Here is a 15,202-nt window from a genome sequence, read left to right on the forward strand (position 1 = left end):
TGCACTAGGAGGTAACTAAAAGTATGTTTAAAAGCACCTCTGGGTGTCTTCAGTGGCCAACTGTAACTTCACATTCTTATATTGCAAGGACAAATACACACAAAAATTTACTTATAACTTATATTATAGTATAAGTACTTACAGCTATATATTAGCACAGTGAAAAAAAACAATTGTTGTACCCACCATCAAATCCACTGAGATAATTAAGCAATTTAAGATTATACTGCTGCCTACAGGAAAAATGAAGACAAGGCACATAGAAAAACTAAAGGCTATTCCCCCTTGATGCTATATCCCCTTCAGTCCCCCAAAAAATAATACAATAGCATATGAGGGAAGGGAGTTATGTACCTTAATGGATTCAAAGATAAAGCTCTTACAGTGAATTCAAAAATCCTGTTTTCTCCACCTAATGATAATTAGGTAACCTAGTGATATTCAAATCAGACCAAACAGAGGAGTGGAAACACCAAAATAAAACATAGGTGACCAGCCCAACAAGATAAAAACAAAGCAAAATGTAAACCAAGGGCATTAAACAGCTGCTTGCAGAACGCTTTGACCAAAACTAGAGCCTGCCAAGGTAGACACATGGACCATATAAACATTAGAGGACAAATGCACAGAAGACCAGTTCGTAGCCCTACAGCTCTGAGACACAGAAGCCTGATGGGAAAAGTCCCAAAAGGTAATTACTGTCCTTGCCCAGTGGCCTTTAAAGGTAAAAGATGGCAGTTTATCCCATAACTCATAGACTTGTACAACAACCTGTCAAATTCAAAGAAACAGAGAATCTGGAAGCTAGAGAACCTTTTAGGACCTTCTGGAATAGAAAAAAAACGTTGTGACAGAAAAGGGAAACCCTCATGGCCCTGGCCACATCCAGACAATTGCAAGAGATTCCTTTGAGGTAAACTAGTGCCGTACACCAGAAAGTTAATACAATATTCTGGTGTCTTTGGGACCAATTTGGGTAAAAAGGTTTTTAGTCCTAAAACTACCTTGTCTATATGTAAGATCAAATAGGGTCCTTACAGGGCAATGCTGATAACTCACAAATCCTTCTGGCTGAAATATTGGCCACAAGAAAGATTACCTTATGGGACAGTAATGTCAAGGAGTTATCATAAACACACACAAAAGGAGGTATTTGTAACACACTGACAATACTAGGTTTAAATCCCATGGTTAGAGTGAAGGTCTAAGTTGGGAGCAACATATGTAATCCCATGTAAAAAAAAAAATTCAGCGAATGATTAGCAAGAGGATGTTGGAAAATAACCTGAGCTTGAATAGTGCTTAAAGAGGAGTTGAACCTTTAAAACAAATATTAAAAGCCAGCAGCTACAAATATTGCAGCTGCTGACTTTTAATAAATTCACACTTACCTGTCCCAGGGTCCAGCGATGTCGGCGGCAGATGATGATCGCTCATCTATTCCGCTGCCCCTGCCGCTATCTTCTGTCAGGGAATCGGGAAGTGAAGCATTGCGGCTTCACTGCCCAGTTCCCTACTACGCATGCGCGAGTCGTGCTGCGCGTCTCCACTGGTCCCCGCTGTGTCCTGGGAACTGTGTGTTTCCCAGTACACAACGGGGGGGGGGGGGGGGTGCACCTGTGGTTAGCTGGGGCTAGCTTGTCCCGGAAGTGGGTGCAGATACCTGGATTATCCAGGTATCTGCACCCCCCTCCCCCCTGAAAGGTGGCAATTGTGGCACCGGAGGGGGGGAGGGATCAGATGAGCGGAACTTCCACTTCAGGGTGGAGGTCCGCTTTAAGGCCAAATATTGTCCCATGCTAACAGAAAAAAAGAACACGGCCCACTGTAAAGCCACATCCACAGATTCACATCAGTGAAAAAAAGTCTTTAACATTCAATGGTAACTCTTGCAGGAAAAAGTATTATGAACTGTTAACATGATTTGGATTTCAGAAGCTGAAATGACTCTGAAAAAATTGGTTTCAACTGCTACAGCATCAAAGCCAGCAGGGTGAAAGATTGGTTCTTTAGATAACAGATCTTTTAACAGATCAAAAATCTTCAATAGGAGCAAAAAAAAAAAAGCAGTTTGGAATAAGACATCCATTCATCTAAGGACGCTAGAAGAAACTGAGCAGACATGAGGTGGGAAGGTTATAGCTTCAAAGGGGCTGGTCTTTACTTTTTAATGCGTCTAATGTCCATTTCTCTTTGTCAGTGTATGCCTAGGTTGTTTACTCATCATCAAGTTCAATGGACGATAGTTGTAGTGTAATCTTTAAAATGTTAAAGTAATTTCAAAAGTCAATTTGAATCCTCTTAAATTTACAGTGTTTAATAAAATGACGCCTGGAGTTTCGGCCATGGGGGGGGGGGGGGGGGTAATTTTTCAGGCATTTCCTGTTATGGGGTAAAAATACTCTTCCTCTGTCTTCCAATTGCTCTCCTACATTGTCATCGTGTCACATGTGCTTCTACTGGACACATTATACAGGCATGGTATGCCACTGTCACCATCAAGAAGCTGGTCCAAAGCAATAATATGCAACCAAAGCTGGAGAATAATTATGTAGGCAGGAAATGGCTGCAAAAGGCTTCAGGAGATCAGAAGCACTGAGATGAAGGGGTGGAAACAGTATAACACATATCAGATGTTCAGCAAATTATTGCCATCCATTTTTTGTTTAGATTTACTTTAAAATGGACTTGACTGCAGCAGCTTTCCTTTAGGAACTGGCTGTATGTTGGATATTTAAAGAATTACAGACTGATTCACTCTAAAAAAACTTTTGATTACTTAAGGGTTTAAGAAATAATAACTTTGTCAAAAGTTATCTTCTTTTGCCTCATTACAATGACCCAAAAAAACTAAAAACAATTTGTAGTCAAAACCACCTCCACCGTAATGCTCATTACCTCTCCACTGACTTCCCACAGACTGTATCCCATTTGTCTCTTATCTCACTGAGCATGTCATCCAGTTTCTGAATGTCATCATTCAGTGTTGCTTTATCTTTCAAGGAACGACCACTCCTAGTGGTGGAATCGTAGACAGAATGTTTGGCACCCAGGGTTTTTTGAAATTCCTGTGGATTACAAAAAAAAAATTGCAGTTCCTTAAGTTTACAAGTTTACATACAGATGGTAAAGGAAATATCAAAACAGATCTAACAGCAAAGATTTTCTTTATAGTGCTTTGGCCAAAAAAAATAAAACTGGAACAATAAAGCTGTAAATCAAAATGGAGCATATGTAGTCATAATACATCATTTTTGCAAAGTCTGATGGAAAGTTTTGCTCAAGTCTATTATCCAAGCCCATGTGTTCCAGGCTTATGCAGAGATGTAGTACAGATTACTTCATTAGCTTGTTTTAGGGTGTGCCAGAGAAATATTTTTCTTCTTCTAAAGATGTGATATAATATACGTTTTACTTAATGCACTGGCCAGTCATCGGATGTAGTTAAAGCCATTCAAAATGTAAAGTAGTGTTTTCTATTAAAAATGTAATTAAGAAATTTCTATGGTCATCCATAAGATAAAAACTGACCGCAGGCTAAGAGCAAGAAAAGGCTGATCTGTAATTTATACTCCTCACTTTTGATGTACTCAGTCCAACAAACTCTTATGCCGCGTACACACAAGCGGAATGCCTGACAGAATTTTTTCATCTTATATTCCAATCATGTGTATGCCTCATCTGACTTTTTTTTCCCGAAAATTCTGACGGACCTAGAAATATCCTATCGTGACGAAACGCGTAGGGAGGAGGAGCGACGTCCTGACGCCACCATCTCGTGTTGTATGTTTTCGGTGTAACGGGCGCTAACCGAGACCGGCCGGCTCGGTTTTGCTGTAACGATCGTTTTAATCTTCATTTCTGTAAGTGCGCATTTGTCTCTTACGTTCGATTAAAGTTATATTTGGGTTTTACACTATTGTGAGTCTCATTGCCTTTTATGTAAATCCACGAACGGGAGTGTATCGAGAGACGAGCGGGCTCTGAAGTCCCTTACATTTCATCCGTGTAGACCCTGGACTGGGGAATTAGTCAACTGCTTTATATGGTTCTCTGTAATAAGGAACCATTCGTTTCTGGTAAGCGGCAATAATATCATTGGTGGAGGCTGAGCACAAGTCACGTTCGTGTTGGATATTTCTACTGTCACTACTTCACTGTGGGAAACCTTGCAAAAATAGAGACTGTATATGGACTTTTTGAACATTGTTTTATTCTTATTATGTTCTCAAACAATTTCCATATTCATGTTTCACTAATGTTATGAGATAACTGACACGAACTGATGCTGATACTAATTTAAAAAAAAAATCCTGTCAAAAATCCTGTCAAAAAAAAAAATCCTGACCCTGACCCAAACACTAACCCTGGGACTGACCTAGAACAAACATTGAACAAGGTATTTTCTATTGTATTTTAATATATTTTTTTCTCTGCAAGAAGAGAAAGAGATACACGAGAGAGAAACAGAGGGGTGAGCTTTACAGTGACTGATCACTGTAATAGCCAATTAGAGGCTATCATAATAGCGATCAGGTGACTTGGAATCGGGTGTTTCAGGTCCCGATCGTTAGTACGGTGCTGAGACCCTGGTCTCTGTGCTGGGAGCGTGCTGTGCGGCATACTCCCAACACAGAAAAAGATACGCAAAAATGTGGCCCGACGGAGAAAAGCTCAGTCCAATGGGGCCGCATATTTGCATACGCTCGGAGTGAAGGGGTTAAGAAAAATGTTCTCTTGAACTGAGTTATAGATTAAAGCTAGCCATACACTGTTAGATTTTCTTCAGCTTGTGGGCCAAATTAAAAAAAACATCTAAAGCTGACCATTTACTAGCAGAATTTCTTTGAAAGCTTTTGTATCAAGAATGTTTGTTTGAATTTTAATCGGTTAGTGGGATTAAATCGATGTTTGTTTTTTACCGTAATGACAAGAAAATTCTTTTTAACGGTATGTGGTTTTCATTTGACAAATGAAGTTCATTCCAAAATCGAATGCTAAAAGCAAATTATATTTTGTAGTACGTTCAAACAGCATTCATCAAGTCATGGAATGTACTGAGTATTTTCATATGAATATTCATAAGAATTTTCATATAAAAGTTTGTTGTTAAAAAAAAAAAAAATTTTTTTTAGTGTATAATGTATTTCTCTGCCCACTCTTTACAGCACAGATTTACAAATCTCCTGCTTTGCCTATTTTATTTTGACAGCTGCTGAAGATGGATGTCAGGACACCTGAACAGCGGCTGCATCTGATTCAATGCAGGCATTGTTCAAGTGAAAGTTTTCTGTTCTGCTCCTTGTCCTGATCAAACGGACAAGATTTTCAGTGTATGGTAAGTTTCCAAAAAATCTACAAGGTCAGCAACTTGCCTTTTTTTTCACCGTTTAACCCTTTCATGACTAAGCCTATTTTTGGAATTGGTGTTTACAAGTTAAAATCCATATTTTCTACTAGAAAATTACTTGGAACCCCCAAACATTATAGATATATTTTTAACAGAGACTCTAGAGAATAAAACGGCGATTGTTGCAATATTTTATGTCACACGGTATTTGCGCAGCGGTGTTTTAAACGCAACTTTTTGGGAAAAGGGACACTTTCATGAATTAAAAAAAAAAAAAACAGTAAAATTATCCCATTTTTTTTGCATAATGTGAAAGATAATGTTACGCCGAGTAAATAGATACCAAACATGTCACACTTTATAATTGCACGCACTTGTGGATTGACGACAAAGTACGGTACCTAAAAATCTCAATAGGCGACGCTTTAAACATTTTTTACGGTTACCAGGTTAGCGTTACAGAGGAGGTCTAGTGCTAGAATTATTGCTCTCGCTCAGTCGATCGCAGCGATACCTCACATGTGTGATTTGAACACTGTTTACATACGCGGGCGCGACTTCCTTATGCGTTTTCTTTGCGTTGCGAGCTCGCGGGGACGGCGGGCGCTTTAAAAAACATTTTTTATTTTTTTATTTATTTTATTTATTTTAAAATGACTAAATTATTTAAAATAAAATAAAAAAAATGTGATCACTTTTATTGTAAACATCCCTTGTGACAGTAATAGGCGGTGACAGGTCCTCTTTATGGAGGGATCGGGGGTCTAAAAGACCCCCCACCCCTCCTTTACACTTCAGTGTATTCAGATCGCCGAAAACGGCGATTCTGAATACCGGATATTTTTTTAAAACCGGCGCCATTGGCAGCCGAGTAAACGGGAAGTGACGTCATGACGTCGCTTCCGTGTTTACTATGAGGAGACTGGAACGAAGCCGTTCCAGTTCCTCCCCAGCGGTCGGAGGCAGCGCAACTTGAATCGGTGCTCCCGATCGAGCGGGAGCACCGGTAACAGCGGCGGGAGGGGGGGACGTCCCCTCCCGCTCCTCCGGCATAACAGCCGAGCGGCTTTTAGCCGCATCGGTTGTTATGGCTGGATAGCCAATCGCCCGCTGAACAAAACGGTACCGGGATGATGCCTGCAGGTGCGGGCATCATCCCGGTATACCCCCCGGAAGCCGAGTACGCAGATCTGCGTACGCTCGGCGGGAAAGGGTTAAACAGCTTTCAAGTTACTACTAAATAATAAAAGAATAGTATATGCTTGTAAATGATTGTCAATTACTTGAAATGTTTTATTATAACACTTTAAATGAAAGCAGTTAGTTTCAAAAGTGCAAGAAAACATGCCTATTTGATAATTCAATGCAAGGAACAAAGTCAAAAGAAATAGGAATTTAGCAGAATACACTTTTTAATTTAGTTATTGGAGATTTGATAAGCTGATATGGGCTAGTGAAATATGTCTCCTGGGTTGCTGGTTTTGATTTCACGAGCAACAGGATCAACACAAATTTCATATATTGAAATTGTCTATTAAAGGGGAAGTATAGTTCAGTGAGCAGATAGTTTGATTTATTATTTCAGTGTTTGATATGACTTTATAATCTTGCCCTCTATTTCTTTAAAAAAAAAGATTAGTGGCTGTAAGCATATTGTATAGACATAAATAGCCAAAATTGAGTAAGTTGTAGAAATTGAAAGGTAGACTTCAGCCATAAAAATCAACAGAGGTACACCCGAATAGGATGCAATAGAAAATTTATTTTATTTTGTTAAATATAGAGAACTGTAGTTTAGCCACTAGAGGGAGCAAACACTCAGTTTGCAATCACTCTATCTTCCCTCTTATACAAATATGTCTGCTTGTGGGGGGCACAGTGTTTCAGTGAGTCCATTAACCCATAGGGAGTTATTTACTAAAACCGGAGAGTGCAAAATCCGGAGCAACTTTTGCATAGAAACCAATCATCTTCTGGGGTTTATTGTCAAACATTAATTGAGTAAGCTGAAGTTAGAAGCTGATTGGCTGCCATGCACAGCTGCGCCAGATCCTGAGTACATCAGTTTTAGTAAATCTACCCCATAGACTTGCACTGTTATGAATTAACAGTAGTGAATTATTTCATCATTTGTTCATGACTGTTTAAATCACTGACCTTATGTGTTGTCAATTGCGTCTTGATCTTGTCTGGGTCATTTGCAATCTCAAGTTCTGAATCTAAAGATTTTTCTGATTCCTCCAGCCATTCCATAAGTTTGTCAAAGGCTTCCTGGAACTGTAACAATGATAAAAAAATTGTGATGCAAAACATAATTTCTTACAGAACAATTAAAACGGGAGAGCAAAGTAACAGACTGAAATCTCAATACGGTACCTGTTTGGATCTTTTTCGGGCATCATCTAATGCTCGTCCTCTTTCTAGTGAGCGCTGGACAACATTTTCCCATCTGCTCTGTACACTGATCAGTAAATTCTTGATTAATACTACATCCTCTTTTCGGCTGAAATATTTTAAATGGGTTCCAGTTTTATCCAACTCCATGATCTGATCTCTGTGTGAATTAACTTCAGTAACAAACACCTAAACCAAATACAAAGGCATTTACTTTACTTATGCAGCAAGTCACCAAAACAATTAGCACTATGCACTATGGGGTTTTGTATATTTTCAACTAACTCTCCTTAGTGGTTACTCAACGAGTAACCACAAAGAGGAAGCAGTATAGAGCTTTGCTTTGCTGCAGCACAAAGCAATTTGAATGTGACATTGATCTTTGGTGTGTATTTATCAAACTATACCAATGTGCTTTTTCAATCGCAGGTAAAAAGAAGGATTGGCATGCATTAGATAACTACTGCAAACCCTAAAATTTATTTGCACAAAGATATATAAGTTCCAGCTTATACACAGTATCTACAGCTTTTAGGAAAATAAATGACCACTGTCTTGTGTTTCTCCCACCATCCTCCTAAACTCATTTAATGTCAGATGTGCTCCAAATTTCTGTTTGTGAACAGCAGGGCACAGAATGCTCAAGAAGTGTCCATATCATTTTAAAATGAATCCGTAAAAAAAAAAATATATACCCTATATATGGTACATGCAACAATATCCCAGACATGATTTGGAAATACTTAGCCTTTGTACAAACGGTCGGACAATCCGACGGAAAATGTCTGATCGGACTGTGTTGTCGGATAATCCGACTGTGTGTGGGCTCCATCGGATTGTTTCCGACGGACAAAGTTTTAGAGCTGGGCTATAAAACTTTCCGACAATATGATCCGATCGGACTTTGTCCGATTGTGTGTAGAGAATTTCGATCGGACAAAGTGCCACGCATGCTCAGATCAAATTCCTAGACCAAAGCTATTGGCTACTAGCCTGAACGTAGTCCCGTCGTTACGAAATAAGGTCATCATTGTAAGTACAATCGGATTTTCCGACAACTTTGTCCGACCGTGTGTATGCAACACAAGTTTCGAACAAAATCCTTTGGACAAAATCCGACAGATTTTGTTGTCGGAATGTCCGACCGTGTGTACAAGGGCTTAGAGTTTGTTCAGTACAGATTTTGCCTACGTAAGCTTAAGCCGCGTGATCCAATCACGTCTATGACCCATAAAAATCTATCTCAAAGGACATTCCTTAACTCAAAACAACAGCATGGACTGCAGGTTAAATCTATAAGAACTCCATGAGAGGAATCATACATTTAGTTTTCATACACACCTTATGTTCATCAATCTGAAATAATACTGTATCCAAAACAAGACTTGGAGGAGAAGCCATAGTTAGTGTCTGCTCTGCTTGAGTTAACCAGTTAATAAAGTCTTGAAGAGAATTATGAAATCCCGTTGCCACATTTAGTGCTTCCTCGAGTTTTGCCTAAATGCAAACACAAATGTTAAAAATCCTTTACAACCTTGGTAATTAATTAAGAGATTATGTGTAATATTTAAGGCTCAATGTGTAATATTCAAGGCTCAAAAAAGGAGTGTGGGAATGCATATTGCTGCATAGCTACATTTGTCCAGCTTGGACCAATGTAAGTATGCATGTGTCATACCTGGAAGATGCCCATTGAAGTTGGAAATGACTGTAGTAAGCTCTGCTACTACAGTGATCGCATCTATGTTCTGAGTGGCTGCATGGCTGCTTAGTGAACAAAGGAGATTGCTTGCTCAGCATGGATGCCATTTAGAGGACACTTTCTCAATGGATGTAAAGCATTCTCTGATTGGTCGAGGTGGAGAAGCACAGCAGTGATGTCAGGATCTCTACCTCATTCAATTAGGGAATGATTTGAATGCACTGGTTCATGCAACTATGCAAAAATAAGCATACCCAAACTTCAGCTTGAATACTACATTATGGTACAGTGGCTATTAAAACAGTTATAAAAATATCATGTGGCAGTAAAAAAATAAAAATAAAAATAAAAATCAGCAGGCACAGAGAACAACTCAAATATGATTTAAATAGGCTAATGTTGTTATTCATACAATATAAATGTTGTTTGTTCACCCCACTACTAGATGCTGCTGTGATGAGGTCATTACTATTGTATCAGAGCTGAGACAGAAACATTTACCAATACCAAATCAAAATTGTATTAGTAGAAATAGTAGGGCCTTTATGAATAGCTTACTTTTCTTACCTACAGCACATTATTACAACCAAATATTACACTGGTGTTTACCTAATGAAAGCTTTCAATACTTACTTTCTGCTCACTGAGTTTTGTTTCTACTGATTCCCATTTCTCTTTTAGGTTGTTTATGTCTTGATCCATATTTGCTTCTGGGTCATCTGAACTTTTTTGCAATAGTTGCTGGCTTTTAAGCATGATGTTTTTGTAGACCTCTTCCTTTACTTCAAACATAGCACATAGTTCCTAAAAAGATATGCAAATACCATTTTTATAACACGTCATTACAATGTGTTAGCACATCAGAAGTGAAACAGATATACTTTACAAACGATGAACATGATGTTCATGTCGACGACTGATGAATGAAAATTAAAGTGGTTGGAAAGCTCATATTTATTTTAAAATAAAATAAAAAATATGTTATGCTTACCTGCTCTGTGCTATGGTATTGGACAGAGCAGTCCCCCGATGGTGCTATTGGCTCCTCCTCTCTAAGTGCTCCCTCAGCAAGCTGGCTGCTGAGGGGTCCTTCCTATAGGCATGCTCCTAAGTCAGGCTGTGAATCTACAAACACACACAGCATGGCTCGACCACAAACCTGGATTTCTGGCAGGATCAACAGGTATTTTTCTGTACTTGCAGAAAATGTACTCACCCTGAAAAAATGTAAATAAATACAGCCACCATGTCTAAAGACTGGCAAGCTGCAATATATTACAGTCTATCACTTTTTTTTACCATATTATTTACATTTTTTAATAACATTAATAAAAGTTATAAAAGAGGAACCTATACATGTTGGGATCTGGAATAGTCAGACCCTTTTGAAGATGCTTTTCATATAATTTTCACATCCACTCAATAGAGCAGCAAGTCAGAAAAGCTCTTCATTGAACTTTATATGGTGCACCTGCTTCTTTCTAAGAATTAAAGCCTAATTATAACCAAAACTTTTTTTTATTCTTATTTTGGAGAGGTAACTCTGTTAGCTCGTTATTTGTTGTCTATGTCCCTGCTTGGGAGATTTCCTCTCGGGACAGGAAATTATGGGAGATCCTCCAGTGGGCACACAGGGTGCAACCTCACACTTTTTTCAGTACAATGATAAAGGGTTAGTTAGAACCTGTCAGGTATTATTTCTTGTCCTAGGAAAATGTTCTCCCCACTTCAATTATTTCCTATCCTGCTGGGACAGGAAGATACAAAAAAATCTCCCCAACATGGTCACAGAAAGCAACTGATATGGGACAACTGGATTGTACTCTTCCCAAATCCATCCAAAGCTCAAAAAAACATTTTGACTCAAGTTATGCAGGCCATAGATTAGGTTGCATAGGACAATTGCTTGATTCCCCCATCAACACTGACTCCCAATCCCAACCACAGCACTATTGTGTTCTGCTAGCGTGGAGTCTTTCCTGCCTGCAGAACATAGTGATTAGTTAGATTTCCGACGATAGCCGGCAACACTAATTGTTTGGGTAATACTTGTCAGGCTGGCTGTACACAAGTCGATCGATATATCGACTTGTGTACAACCAGGGTGCCCATACATGGATCAAAATTTGACCAGTCCCTGTTGAACCAGGGAAATTTAAATCTATGTATGGCCAGCTTTAGTCTTTAAGATAAAACAATGAGAACAGCCAATTACTTTTAAAGTTATCAGATCATTAAAGCCTGGTACACACAATGAGTTTCTTTGTGCTCAACCCAGTGGGCTGAATAAAATAAAATGGACAGATCGCTGTACTAACACAAGCGGTGTTAGTACAGAAATCTCCCCTGCTGTGCTGTTGTGTTCTGACAGTGGGACCACACCACAGTTTCTACTGTAACTGATTTTGGCCAATATTTGGCTCTGGAAACACACTTAACTGCAGTTGTTTATATATGGCAAAAAGTGTTACAGGATGGGGTCCAAATTGTTTAGATTTTAGAGAGTACAGTCTGTGTTCTTTTCACTGATTAACATTTGACACATATGACACTCAACACTATCATCATAGACAGGGTTTATAGGACCTTCTGTGATGTTAATACCCTCTCAAATCCCAATTGCTAAGGGCATTTTTACACATGTGCCTTTCCTGTACTTTATATGTAAATTTTCTGAAAAAGCCCCAAAAAATCATACAATACTACTAGAAAAATTTAGAACTTTATTACAAGAACAAAATATGGTCACTGATGTCCTTGCCTGTAAGGCAGACAGCACAACTAGGCCAAACTGGAGCCATGTCTGCAGATTCTTACCAGATGAGTGTTGAGTTGCTCTCTCGCTGTTTCTGGTAATCCTCCAACAGGTTTGGAAGCCAGTAAATGACGTTCAGTCTCTGTCAGCCATTGATGCATTTCTTCAATCTCGCTGTGGAAACCCTGAGCCTGTGTTTCAGGGAACAGATAACTAAATGTTAAACAAATGTCAACATCCTAACACTGAGCAGTGCATAACTGCTTAGTCAGTAGTTATATGCAGCAGCCTTCTGAAATAGTATAATATATGATTTCGTATTGTTTCCTGGATTTTGTTTGGAGTAACTAGGCCTTATATAAACATAATAAAACTCAAAGGGACAAAGCACTTCCTTGGGACTGTTTTTAATAATATCTTCATTTTAATACAGTAACTATATATCTAGGTTCTGTTCAATTATAATATAATAAAAGGACAAGACATGTTTTTACTATACTGGGCAGAATATAAGAACACTAAAAGAATGTAGTATGGTAAATGTTCAATATTACATATTAATTAGATATATAAGCATAGGGTTTGATTAAATAAAACTGGAGAATGTAAACTCTGATGCAGCTGTGTATGGTAGACAGTCAGCTTATAACTTCAGGTTGTTCAATCAAGCTTTGATGAAAAAAAAACTGGAACCTGATTGATTTCTATGCAGAGCTGCACCAGATTTTGCGCTTTCCAGTTTTAGTAAATCGACCCCATAGTGTTTGAGTTAAAACATAGTAGAGTGGGTAACTTTTTTCTCTTCTAAGGCAAGCCTGACCTTCAAGAGAAGACAATTAATTAAAAGCAACTCTGGATTTCACAGAACTATGTATGGAACCATAAGCAGAACAAATAACAATATTTAATAAATTCAAATAAAAAACAACTGGACTCACACTTGTGAATTAATAGGCCCACAGCATTTTATTATCGGTTTAAATTTTCCGACAACATAATCCGATCAGACTTTTTCCGTCAGAATTTCCGACCATGTGTATGGGGCATAAGTGATCACATGTATGCCCACATCCCATTCTTTTTATTTGTAAGTGTTCTTGTTTTATAATACACACAATATGGTGCACTATATTTAGAGAGATACTTTCAATGAACATTGTTCTATTATAAGATGCATACAACACACTGCTAACATCATGTGAGAATTCACATTTTTCAGAAAGCATTGTAGGTTCTGCACTTTCACAAACATATTTCAAGCATTGATAAAAAACATGCTTGAATCATTGAGTAATCCGTTGGTAATCTTTCACTTACCTGGAGAAGCGCATTGTCAAGTTGCTTTCTCCTCTGCTCTGTTTTATCCGTGACATTTTGCCAACGCTGGCTTAGTGCCTCTAACCTGCTGTGCAGACTGCGGGCCTCTTCTCCAGCACTGGACTCTATCAGGTCGTTTCCAGCTTTCTGGACCGTTTCGACACTAGATTTGTGTGCCAGAACGTCATTTTGTAGCACCTATAATAATAAACAAAATGGCTTTGTTAGAATGTACACTGTTTTATTATATAGGAAAAAAATTATAGATGTATACATTTAACTTAAATACTCCAGCCATCATACCTGTATACCCTATTTACTGTAGATCACCGCAATGTTTGCATTTTAGCTATGGGTCTATTGATTCAGTGATAACTTTGTCATTACTTAAAATAAAGCAATAATATTTATTTATTTTGGTGCAATCAAGGCTTTCTGTTGGCAATAATGTCTTGCAAAAACTTGTTTTGCATAGTTTATTCTATAGTTTGTTCAGTCTATAATGACAATAAACCTGTTTTAGTACAAAGCATGGCAGAATCAATTTCAATTGAAATAAAAATTTCCAATGTTGTGCAGTTATTTTAAATTAGACACTAAAATATTAAATAGGAACTTTAGTCCTCTATACTTTTGACCCACCTCCCCCCCCCCCCCCCCCCCCACACACACACACACAATCATCCTTGATAATCTGGCCCTGGCAGAGCCCTGAGGAAAAAAACACCAGTGTGCATGCGCAGACAAGGCAAAGGTCTTTAACCGGTTCCCGACCAGTGCACGCCGATGTATGTCGGCAGAATGGCACGGGCGGGCATATTGGCGTACAGGTACGTCCAATCTTCAATGCCGCCCTGCCGGCGCGCTCGCGTGCCACCGCGCTCACGTGCCGGTCGGGACCCATACCCGCAATCGTCTTACGGGACGGCTGAATGGAGAAGTGCCATTGTAAACAGCATTTCTCCATTCTGCCTAGCAACTAGTGGCACTGATCTCTGCTCCATGTGATTGGAGCAGAGATCAGTGTTCACTAAATGAAAGCCCAACCCCCCACAGTTAGTAACACACCCCTAGGAACACTTAACCCCTGTACTGCCACCCACTGGTTAACCCCTTCACTGCCAGTGTCATTTACACAGGAATCACTGCATTTATATAGCAGTGATTGCTGTATAACTGACAATGGTCCCAAAAATGTGTCAAAAATGTCCCATGTGTCCGCCATAATGTTGCAGTCACAATAAAAATCGCTGATCACTGCCATTACTAGTAAAAAAAAAAAAAAAACTATCCCTATTTTTTAAACGCTATAACTTTTGCGCAAACCAATCAATAATCGCTTATTGCGATTTTTTTGACCAAAAATATGTAGAAGAATAGGTATCGGCCTAAACTGAGGGAAAAAATGTTTTTTTATATATTTTTGGGGGATATTTATTATAACAAAAAGTAAAAAATAATGCGTTTTTTTCAAAATTGTCGCTCTATTTTTGTTTATAGCGCAATAAAAAAAGACCGCGGGGGTGATCAAATACCACCAAAAGAAAGCTCTATTTGTGGGAAAAAAAGGATGTCAATTTTGTTTGGGAGCCACGTCGCACGACCGCGCAATTGTCAGTTAAATCGATGCAGTGCCGAATCGCAAAAAGTGGTCCGGTCTGTAAGTGGTTAACACACATGCTGG

At 38.8% G+C, this 15,202-nt stretch overlaps 1 protein-coding gene across 28 annotated transcripts in view; it reads right to left on the minus strand.

The window, feature by feature from the left end:
• DST (dystonin) overlaps window positions 1-15,202 on the minus strand; it is a 736,344-nt gene that overhangs the window by 41,095 nt on the left and 680,047 nt on the right. For all 28 annotated transcript variants that reach the window (XM_077487838.1, XM_077487826.1, XM_077487828.1 and 25 more), the window contains 7 exons: window positions 13,519-13,716; window positions 12,264-12,392; window positions 10,080-10,250; window positions 9,086-9,241; window positions 7,727-7,933; window positions 7,508-7,627; window positions 2,899-3,068 (listed from right to left, as the gene is read on the minus strand). In XM_077487838.1, coding sequence (XP_077343964.1) covers window positions 2,899-3,068; window positions 7,508-7,627; window positions 7,727-7,933; window positions 9,086-9,241; window positions 10,080-10,250; window positions 12,264-12,392; window positions 13,519-13,716 — 1,151 coding nt within the window. The remainder of the gene's footprint in view (window positions 1-2,898; window positions 3,069-7,507; window positions 7,628-7,726; window positions 7,934-9,085; window positions 9,242-10,079; window positions 10,251-12,263; window positions 12,393-13,518; window positions 13,717-15,202) is intronic.

This window comes from Lithobates pipiens, unplaced genomic scaffold (assembly GCF_037356315.1).
Source record: "Lithobates pipiens isolate NorthernLeopardFrog02 unplaced genomic scaffold, aLitPip1_a1.2 Scaffold_18, whole genome shotgun sequence".
In the NCBI taxonomy this organism is placed as follows: Eukaryota; Metazoa; Chordata; class Amphibia; order Anura; family Ranidae; genus Lithobates; species Lithobates pipiens.